This window comes from Thamnophis elegans, chromosome 5, assembly GCF_009769535.1.
Source record: "Thamnophis elegans isolate rThaEle1 chromosome 5, rThaEle1.pri, whole genome shotgun sequence".
Taxonomy (NCBI): domain Eukaryota; kingdom Metazoa; phylum Chordata; class Lepidosauria; order Squamata; family Colubridae; genus Thamnophis; species Thamnophis elegans.
In genome coordinates, this window is record NC_045545.1 from 97,800,715 (window position 1) to 97,811,103 (window position 10,389).

Consider the following 10,389-nt stretch of genomic DNA (forward strand, 5'->3'; position numbering starts at 1 on the left):
CCCTCCCTCCCTCTCTCTCTCTCTCTCTCTCTCTCTCTCTTTCTCTCTCTCTCTCAATAGGCTGCCTGTGTAAACTGCCTGTGTAAACTGCCCTGTGAAGCAGCCTCTAAGTCCAAGCCCTGTGGCTATTTGCTTTGGCGAGCGGGCATCAGAGCTCCGTCTTTTCATGAGCGCCCGCCTGTTCCCAGTAAAAAAAAAAGTGACCATTGAGGTTCTCTCCTCTTCCAGAACTGAACCAGGAGCTGACACGGGTGGACACCCGGGTACATACCATGCAGGAAGAGGTCAACGTCCTTCGATCCTACATGGACAAGGAGTATCCCCTGAAGGCCGTCCAGATCGCCTCCCTTCTGCGCACCATCCGGAACCTGAACGAGGAGCAGCAGGTGGGCGGGGGTGGATTGGGGGGGATGTCCTTCCCAGGCCCCCAGTCTCAAGGGTGGGGTGGGATGGGGGCGTGGGGTCCTTGGACCCTTCTTTAAAGACCCCCCTCCCCCCTTTCCCGCTGTTCTGCCTTCTCCAGGATGAATTGGAAGACACCGAAGATCTGGCCAGGCGCTTCCTGGATACCTTAACCAAAAAAGCCAGAGACGAGCAGGAGCGCATTCTGCATTCTGTGGCCGATGTGAGTGGACATCGCTCTGACTGGCCCCTGTGGCACCTTCTCCCCCCCACACCCCCCCCCCCCGTCAAAAGACTTTCTTCTGTATTTTTTTTCCCCCCTTTGAAAACGTTTCACTTCTCATCCCAAGAAGCTTCTTCAGTTCTAGCTGACTGGAAGGGGAGAGGCCGGACAGCCTTTATTCTCCTGGATAGTATATATTATGGGGTCTCCTCCTTGAGCAGAGGGTTGGACTAGAAGACCTCCAAAGTCCCTTCCAGCTCTATTCTTGACGCCTTGATTGGGCAGGGGGTTGGACTAACAGAGTTGGGAGGGACCTTGCAGGTCATCTAGTCCAACCCCCTCCCCCCCATGCAGGAGACCCTACACCCTTTCTGACAGATGAAAATCCAGTCTCTTCTTGAAAGCCTCCAGGGATGAAGCTCCCATAACTTCCAAAGGCAACTTCTGTTCCATGGGTGGATTGTTCTCACTGTCAGAAAATTCCTCCTTATTTCCAGGCTGAATCTCTCCTGGATCAGTTTCCATCCATTTTCCCTTCTCTGCCCTTCAGGTGCTTTGGAGAATAGCTTGACCCCCTTCCTCTCTGTCCTCGACTTACGACCGCAATGGAGCGCTTCAAATTTATGTTGCTAAGTAGAGTAACTCCAATTTGGAAGGTTAGAAATTAATAATTTTCAGTAGCTTCTCTCCTTGGTCAGTTTCCATCCATTCTTCCTTGTTTGGCCTTCGGGGGCTTTGGGGAATAGCTTCCTCCTCCTCTCTGGGGCAGCCCCTCCAATATTGGAAGATGCTCTCCTGTCTCCCCTGGTCCTTTTCTTCTCTAGACTAGCCAGGCCCAGTTCCTGCAACCGTCCATCGTAGGTTTTAGTCTCCAGGCCTTTGATAATCTTAGATAGATTCAGATTAACAGAGTTGGAAGGGACCTTATAGGTCATCTAGTCCAACCCCCCCTCCCAAGCAGGAGACCCTATACCATTTCTGACACCATTCCAGTCTCTTCTTGAAAGCCTCCAGTGATGAAGCTCCCACAACTTCTGTTCCATGGGTTGATGGTTCTCACTGTCAGGAAATTCCTCCTTATTTCCAGGTTGAATCTCTCCTTGGTCAGTTTCCATCCATTGATCCTTCTCTGGCCTTTGGGGGCTTTGGAGAATAGCTTGACCCCCTCCTCCTCTCTGGGGCAACCCCTCCAATATTGGAAGATGCTCTCCTGTCTCCCCTGGTCCTTCTCTTCCCTAGATCAGCCATGCCCAGTTCCTGCAACCGTTCTTCGTATGTTTTTGCCTCCAGTCCCCTCATCGTCCTGGTTGCTCTTCTCTGCCCTCTTTCTAGAGTCTTCACCTCTTTTTTATAGTGTGGTGACCAAAACTGGATGCATTATCCTAGGTGTGTCCTTACTAAGGCTTTATAGAGTGGTGTTAGTGCCTCCCTTGATCTTGATTGTATCCCTCTGTTAATGCAACTGAGGATTGTATTGGGTTTTTCGGCTGCCGCTGCACACGGCTGGCTCCTATTTAGCTGGCTGTCCACTAAGGCTCCAAGATCCCTCTCTGAAGCCTTAATTTTGTCGTTCCTTTTTGTCGTCCTAGAAAAAGCTCTTGCAGTACCAGGACGGACTGGAGCAGATGCACCGGAACAACACGGAGCTGAGAAGACAGATCGACGTGCAAAAGGAGGCAAGGAAATCGGGGAATCGCAGCCAGTTAATTGAGCTGGCTTCTCTTGATCCCCTGGTGGCCTCCTTTCCCGCGGGATAACCTTCCAGGAGGTTCCGTGGCCGCTAGAAACTGTCCCGTATGGAGGGCAAAGAGAAGTCCTGAATGGAGGTCTTTGCGAGACAAGCAGTCCTTGAGTTACAACACTTCATTTAGTGACTGTTCCAAAGTTACAACAGCACCCCCCCCCCAAAAAAAGCGGCTTACGGCCTTTTTTCCACCCTTACGACCGTTGCAGCATCTCCGTGGTCGTGTGAAAAATACGTTTGGCGACGGACTTGTATTTATGACGGCCGCCATCTCCCGGGGATCACACAATCCTCTTTTGCAAGCTGGATTCACTTTGCAACTAGCTTTTAACGACAGCCGTGATTCGTGAAAAAAACACTGCAACCGTCCTAAATGCGAGTCAGTCAGTTGCCAAGCGTCTCCGGATTTTGATTTAGCGACTACGGGGGATGCCGCCACGGTCGTAAGTGTGGAAAACGGTCCCGAGTCCCTTTTTCCGGTGCTCTTGAACAGTTGTAAGTCAAGGACATGAGACGCGGCGGCTCAGGGGCTAAGACGCTGAGCTTGTCGATCCGAAAGGTCGGCAGTCCGGCGGTTCGAATCCCTAGAGCCCCGTAACGGAGTGAGCTCCCGTGACTCGTCCCAGCTTCTGCCAACCTAGCAGTTCGAAAGCACGTAAAAAGTGCAAGTAGAAAAATAGGAACCACCTTTGGTGGGAAGGGAACAGCGTTCCGTGTGCCTTCAGCATTGAGTCATGCCGGCCACATGACCACGGAGGCGTCTTCGGACAGCGCTGGCTCTTCGGCTTTGAAACGGAGATGAGCACTGCCCCCTAGAGTCGGGAACGACTAGCACATTTGTGCGAGGGGAATACCTTGACCTTAAGTGGAGGACTACTTGAAATAGGGGCCCTGGAGGCCATCCGTGTTGCAAACTCCATGCAGGAGGAGCCGGGAGTGGGAGATTCTGAACCTCTGGCCCCGCCTCCCTTCGCAGGTGATCGACGACCTGGTGGAAGAAGTGACGGAGCTGCAGAAGAGCATCATCACCCTGCATCACTCCCTGGAGGATCCCTACAACATCATCTTCCCGGACGTCCTCCTGCGCCGGCCCAAGTATTGCCCCTCCCTTTGCACCTTCACGTTCTTTCTCATGCAGCCGCACGGCAGTGGTGGGCTCCGGTTCACCGACAAAAGGGCGAACGACAAAACCGCGCCCGACTAAAACCGCGGTGACAAAACCGCGTGTTCTAAAGCGCTCCGACGAATGAGCGCTGAATCGCGCCGACAACAGCGCGGCGACAGAAGCGCGCTGTATAACTAAACCTAACCCTAACCCTAAACCTAACCCTAAACCTAACCCTTACCTTAAGTTAAATCGGCTTTCTGTCGATGCGCTGTTGTAAAGCGCCCTTCTGTCTCCGCGCTGTGGTCGCCGTGCTGTTGTCGCCGTGTTGATGACGTCGCGGTTTTAGTGACGCAGTTTAGTCGGGCGTGGTTTTGTCGTTTGCCCTTTTGTCGGGTCACGGTGGGCTCTGTGGGGGGGGGGTACGGCCTGGTATGGGTGTACCGGTGGTAGCTGGGAGCAGCAGCTACCACCCGCCCGCCTGCCCACCTGCGTTCCTTACCGCTTTTTGAGGGAAACGGGCCAATTGTGCACAGCATGTGGCGCCTGCGCAACCTCTGCCGAGTAGTTGAGTGTCGCTGGGCGGTGGCGTGAGCATGCATGTACAGCGCGCATACCCGCCGAGGACGCCCGGCCTCGTCGCAGCTTACCGATAGTGACGGGATCTGGAATCTACTACTGCCGCACGGGTTGCTTGCAGCGAGGTGGGGGGGGGGAGAAACGGGAAACCCAGAAGTGTATACCGATGGTTTTCAGCATACGACCGGCCGCTTAGCGACTGTTTAGAGTTGGAAAGGGTGCAGTCAGTGGCAACCTGGGATTTAAAAGACGGGAGTGGAATGCGTAAGCATGGAGCGTTGCAGTGGCCTAGAGGCGGAATTCTCGCCTGACAATCTGGAGGCTGTGAGTTCAATCCTAGGCAGAGGCAGATATTTTTCTCTCTGAGCGTGAGAATATATCTGCTGAACAAAACTCCTCATTGGCGTCTGGTATAGCATCCGGCCAGTAAACCCTCAGCTCCATTTAGTTGCCCAGTTGTCCACCCTGCAAGGACTTATGGGGTCATTAAAAGGAGATGATGGTAAATATAATGCATAAGCATCTCATAAGGCATACTAGGGACCCATAATGTATACATACAGTAGTCCTCGACTTACAACACTTCACTTAGTGACCATTCAGTTATGAAGGCACTGAAAAAAGGGACTTGGGACCATTTTTCCTTAGTTAACGACCGTTGCAGCATGATTACATGATCAAAATTCAGACCCTTGGCAACTGATTCATATTTATGACGATCCCCTTTGGCAACCTTCTGACAAGCCAAGTCAATGGGGAAGCTGGATTCACTTAACAACCGTGTTTCTAACTTAATTACTGCAGCGGTTCATGTAACAGCGGTGGAAGGGAGGTCGTAAAACAGGTCCAAATTCACTTCTCCATTCTCCCGGTTAGCCACAGAAATTTTGGGCTCAACTGCAGTCGTAAGTCGAGGACGACCTGTGCTTACGACCTGGGTTCATAGTTCCGATGGCTAACTTCCTGCCCCGCACGGTCTTGGGGGTAGCATCTTTCACCTCTCCGCATTTCCTAGTGTGGATCAATCAATCAGAATAGTGCTGGGAGGGACCCGTGAGGTCTTCTAGTCCAACCCCATTTCATACTACACTGCTGTATTCCTTTGATGTAAGTGGTGTAGAATAGAATTAACGAGCTGGAAGGGATCTTGGAGGTCTTCTAGTCCAACCCCCTGCTCAAGCAGGAGACCCTTACAGAATGACAGAATAACAAGAGTTGGAAGGGACCTTGGAGGTCTTCTAGTCCAGCCCCCTGCTCAAGCAGGAGACCCTTACAGAATGACAGAATAACAAGAGTTGGAAGGGATCTTGGAGGTCTTCTAGTCCAACCCCCTGCTCAAGCAGGAGACCCTTACAGAATTACAGAATAACAAGAGTTGGAAGGGACCTTGGAGGTCATCTAGTCCAGCCCCCTGCTCAAGCAGGAGACCCTTACAGAATGACAGAATAACAAGAGTTGGAAGGGATCTTGGAGGTCTTCTAGTCCAACCCCCTGCTCAAGCAGGAGACCCTTACAGAATTGCAGAATAACAAGAGTTGGAAGGGATCTTGGAGGTCTTCTAGTCCAGCCCCCTGCTCAAGCAGGAGACCCTTACAGAATTGCAGAATAACAAGAGTTGGAAGGGATCTTGGAGGTCTTCTAGTCCAACCCCCTCCTCAAGCAGGAGACCCTTACAGAATGACAGAATAACAAGAGTTGGAAGGGACCTTGGAGGTCATCTAGTCCAGCCCCCTGCTCAAGCAGGAGACCCTTACAGAATGACAGAATAACAAGAGTTGGAAGGGATCTTGGAGGTCTTCTAGTCCAACCCCCTGCTCAAGCAGGAGACCCTTACAGAATGACAGAATAACAAGAGTTGGAAGGGACCTTGGAGGTCATCTAGTCCAGCCCCCTGCTCAAGCAGGAGACCCTTACAGAATTGCAGAATAACAGGAGTTGGAAGGGACCTCGGAGGTCTTCTAGTCCAGCCCCCTGCTCAAGCAGGAGACCCCCATAACTTTTCAGACAAATGGCTGTCCGATCTCTTCTTGAAAACCTCCAGTGATGGAGTGCCCAAAACTTCTGGTGGCAAGCAGTTCCACTGGTTAAGGGACTTGTAGGTCATCTAGACCGACCCCCCACCCACCCAAGGGTTAGGGTTAGGGTTAGAGTTACCTAACCTCCAGTATTGAAGCATTCACAACTTCCACTGCGTTGTCCTCACTGTCGGGAAATTCCTCCTTAGTTCCATGTTGCTTCTCTCCTTGATCCGTTTCCATCCGTTGTTTCTTGTCCTGCCTTCAGGGTCTTTGGAGAATAAGTTGAACCCCCTCCTCTTGTTTGGGGCAGCCCCTCAAATATTAGCAGCTATCATGTCACCCCTAGTCCTGCTTTTCATTAAAGTAGGGAAACCTAAATCCTGCAACCGTCCTTTGGATGTTTTTGTCGGTTTCACCACAAATGCGCGTATGACAAAAGCGCGTGTGACTAAAGCGCGGTGACAAAACCGCGCCGTCAAAACCACGGAGACGAATGAGCGCTGAAGCGCGCTGACAACAGCGCGCCGACAGAAGCGCGCTGTAACATAACCCTAAAAATAACCCTAAACTTAAACCTAACCCTAAACCTAACCCTAAACCTAACCCTAAACCTTACCTTAACTTAAATCGCGCTTCTGTCGGTGCGCTGTTGTCGGCGCGCTTTTGACATCGCGGTTTTAGCGCCGCGGTTTTGTCGGCGCGCTTTTGACGTTTGCGGTTATGTCGTGCCACGGTTTTTGTCTCCAGGTCTTTGATCATCTTTAGACTTTCTCTAAAGTCCCAACATCTTTTTTGTAACATGGTGACTAAAACTGGATGCAGAATATTCCAGGTGTGGCCTTACTAAGGCTTTATAAAGCAGTAGTAATACTTCACGTGATTTTGATTCTATGTTTATACAACCAAGGATCGTATTATTATATTTGGCTGCTACTCTTCTTCCTTCCTTCCTTCCTTTCTTCCTTTCTTTCTTTCTTTCTTTCTTTCCTTCCTTCCTTCCTTCTTTCTTTCTTTCTTTCTTCTCCTTTTACTTCTCCTTCTTTCTCTTCTCCCCCCCTCTTTCTTTCTTTTTGGCTGCTCCTGTTGCTCTTCTCTGAACTTTTTCCAAAGTCTCTCAACATCTTTTTTGTAACGTGGTGACCAAAACTGGATGCAGAATATTCCAGGTGTGGCCTTACGAAGGATTTCTAAAGCGGTGCTAATACTTCACGTGATTTTGATTCTATGTTTATACAACCAAGGATCGTATTATTTTTTTTGGCTGCTACTCTTTCTTTCTTTCTTTCTTTCTTTCTTTCTTTCTCTTCCTTCCTTCCTTCCTTTCTTTCTCCTTCTCCTCCTTCTTCCTCTTCCCCTCTCTCTTTTTTTTTGGCTGCTCCTGTTGCTCTTCTCTGAACTTTTTCCAAAGTCTCTCAACATCTTTTTTGTAACGTGGTGACCAAAACTGGATGCAGAATATTCCAGGTGTCGCCTCACTAAGGCTTTATAAAGCAGTAGTAATACTTCACGTGATTTTGATTCTATGTTTATACAACCCAGGATCATATTATTTTTTTTGGCTGCTACTCTCCTTCCTTCCTTCCTTCCTTCCTTCCTTCCTTCCTTCCTTCCTTCCTTTCCTTCCTTCCTTCCTTCCTTCTCCTTTTTCTTCTCCTTCTTTCTCTTCTCCCCCCCTCTTTCTTTCTTTTTGGCTGCTCAGTTGCTCTTCTCTGAACTTTTTCCAAAGTCTCTCAACATCTTTTTTGTAACGTAGTGACCAAAACTGGATGCAGAATATTCCAGGTGTGGCCTTACTAAAGCAGTAGTAATAATACTTCACGTGATTTTGATTCTATGTTTATACAACCCAGGATCGTATTCGCTTTTTTGGCTGCTGCCGCGCACGGCTGGCTCGTGTTTTAAGCGATTGTCCCCTAGGACTCGAAAGTCCCTCTCCCGGTGACTGTTTTTTTAATTCTACGCGTAATCTCATGCCTGCTTCTCTCCCTCTCACCCCCCCCAGATGCACCCCAGACATGGAAGTCGTTCTGGACATCCCGACCGATGATTTCCCCTTGTAGTCACCCGAAAGGAAGCGGGGAGCACACACCTTGACTGCCAAAACCTCCTTGGCCTCCATTGTCGGTTGAGTTCGGCTGTGTTTGACCCGGATTGGGTGCGGCCTCCTGGCCTGAGCCTAGCCAAATCTTCAAATTTCCTCAATCAAATATATCGGGGGTTTTCATTTCCTCTATTAAAGGCAGCCTTTATCGGACTGAGTGGTGGTGGGGTTTATGGTTGGAGCACCCCAAAAACAAATGCTCTGTTTTCCTCGTTGCACCCCGATAGCACATGTGGAGTCAAGGCTGTGGCGGAAGGATCAGTGACCAGGATCCCCTGCTTTCTTATACAGCTAGTCCTCGACTTACGACCCCCAAATTGACCTCGGCATTTCTGTGGTTGAGTGAGACATTTTTTAAAAAAAATTTATTTCCATTTTCATAACATACAATCACATGTATACTATACATAGCCAGTATCATATAGTATTAAAAGATAATTACATCAGTTCCTCTTGTCAACAATGCCCAGAAAGATAAAAACCCATTATTAGCTCTTCTGCTCTCCATACACCTCTTTCTTCTGCCTCTCTCCTACCTCCTTTCTTCCCTCCATCATCCTTTCCTACTCTACTTCCCCTTCCTTTCTCCTTCTCCTCTCTCTTCATTCCACTCCTCCTTATCCTCCTCATATTCCCCCCTTACCCTCTCTCCTATCTCTCTCTTCCCATCTTTCTTCTCTCCTCTGTTTCCCACTCTTCCTCTCTCCTATCCCTCTCTTCCCATCTTTCTTCTCCCTTCTGTTTCCCACTCTTCCTCTCTCCTATCCCTCTCTTCCCATCTTTCTTCTCCCTTCTGTTTCCCACTCTTCCTCTCTCCTATCCCTCTCTTCCTATCTTTCTTCTCTCCTCTGTTTCTCACTCTTCCTCCCATTGGTGTCTTTCCGCTTCTGAGCAAACTTCAATCTATGTTGATGGTATTTATGCTTCCATATCCATAGAAAGTTTTTATTTTCCATTTACATAACATACAATCACATGTATACCATTACATAGTCAATATCATGTTGTATTATTAATTACATTAATTCATCTTGCCATCAACGCCCAGAAAGATAAAAACCCATTATTAGCTCTTCTGCTCTCCATACACCTCTTTCTTCTGCCTCTCTCCTACCTCCTTTCTTCCCTCCATCATCCTTTCCTACTCTACTTCCCCTTCCTTTCTCCTTCTCCTCTCTCTTCATTCCACTCTGCCTTCTCCTCCTCATCTTCCCCCCTTCCCCTCTCTCCTATCCCTCTCTTCCCATCTTTCTCCTCTGCTTCCCACTCTTCCTCTCATTGGTGTATTTCCGCTTCATATCAATATGCTTAACATATCCTAGTTTTAAAGAAAAAACAATGATACTAATAGTAATGAAAATATAAGAGAAGACAGTTTACATGTGGAGTCAAATTACATTAAAATCTAACACGTCTCGTCAAACCTGATATATGTCCCTCCCCCCCTCCCCCCAACACCCCCCCCCCAGCCTTCCCTCCCCCGACTTCCCAGAACCCGTACACGGTATAGATTTTTATCAAAAAACAGTCTAAAATATATTGAAAAAAAAGAATAAAAAATTGATAACGTCTTTACATTGAACTTAGCTCGACGCTGAGGAGAGTGAGACATTTTGTCGAGGGAGTTTTGTTCCATTTTACGACCTACCTTGCCAGAGTTATTAAGGGAATCACCGCCGTCCAAGTTAGGAGCACGGTTGTTACGGGATCCTGGCTTCCTCCAATTGGCTTTGCTATTCAGGAGATCGCAAAAGGGGATCACGTGATCTCGGACACAGCAATGTGAGTCCGTTGCCAAGCGGCTGAATTTTGATCCCAAAGGTCACACTTGTGAAAAACAATCACAAGTCACTTTTTCTCAATGCCGTTGTAAACTATGAATGGTCGCTAAATGGACTGTTGTAAGTCGAGCATTACCTGTAAAGCAGGCAGCCTTTTAAATTCAGCCCGGCATGGAAGGGCATATAATAGTCCTCGGCTTATGACCACAGTTCAGCCCAACAAAGAGCGCAGAGAAGAGCAGCCAGGATGAAGAGGGAACTGGAGGCTAAAACGTACGAAGAACGGTTGCAGGAACTGGGCCTGGCTAGTTTAATGAAAAGAAGGACCAGGGGAGACAGGAGAGCATCTTCCAATATTTGAGGGGTTGCCCCAGAGAGGAAGGGGTCAAGCTATTCTCCAAAGCATCCAAAGGCCAGAGAAGGATCAATGGATGGA

The 10,389-nt window shown here is 48.9% G+C and overlaps 1 protein-coding gene across 1 annotated transcript in view; it reads left to right on the plus strand.

Annotated features, from left to right (window-relative positions):
• Positions 1-8,227, plus strand: part of C5H20orf96 (chromosome 5 C20orf96 homolog) — a 9,351-nt gene extending 1,124 nt beyond the window's left edge. Inside the window, exons 3-7 of the mRNA XM_032218639.1 lie at positions 229-386; positions 524-625; positions 2,215-2,301; positions 3,346-3,464; positions 8,074-8,227. Coding sequence (XP_032074530.1) covers positions 229-386; positions 524-625; positions 2,215-2,301; positions 3,346-3,464; positions 8,074-8,131 — 524 coding nt within the window. The 3' untranslated portion in view covers positions 8,132-8,227. The remainder of the gene's footprint in view (positions 1-228; positions 387-523; positions 626-2,214; positions 2,302-3,345; positions 3,465-8,073) is intronic.
• The last annotated feature ends 2,162 nt before the right edge of the window (positions 8,228-10,389 follow it).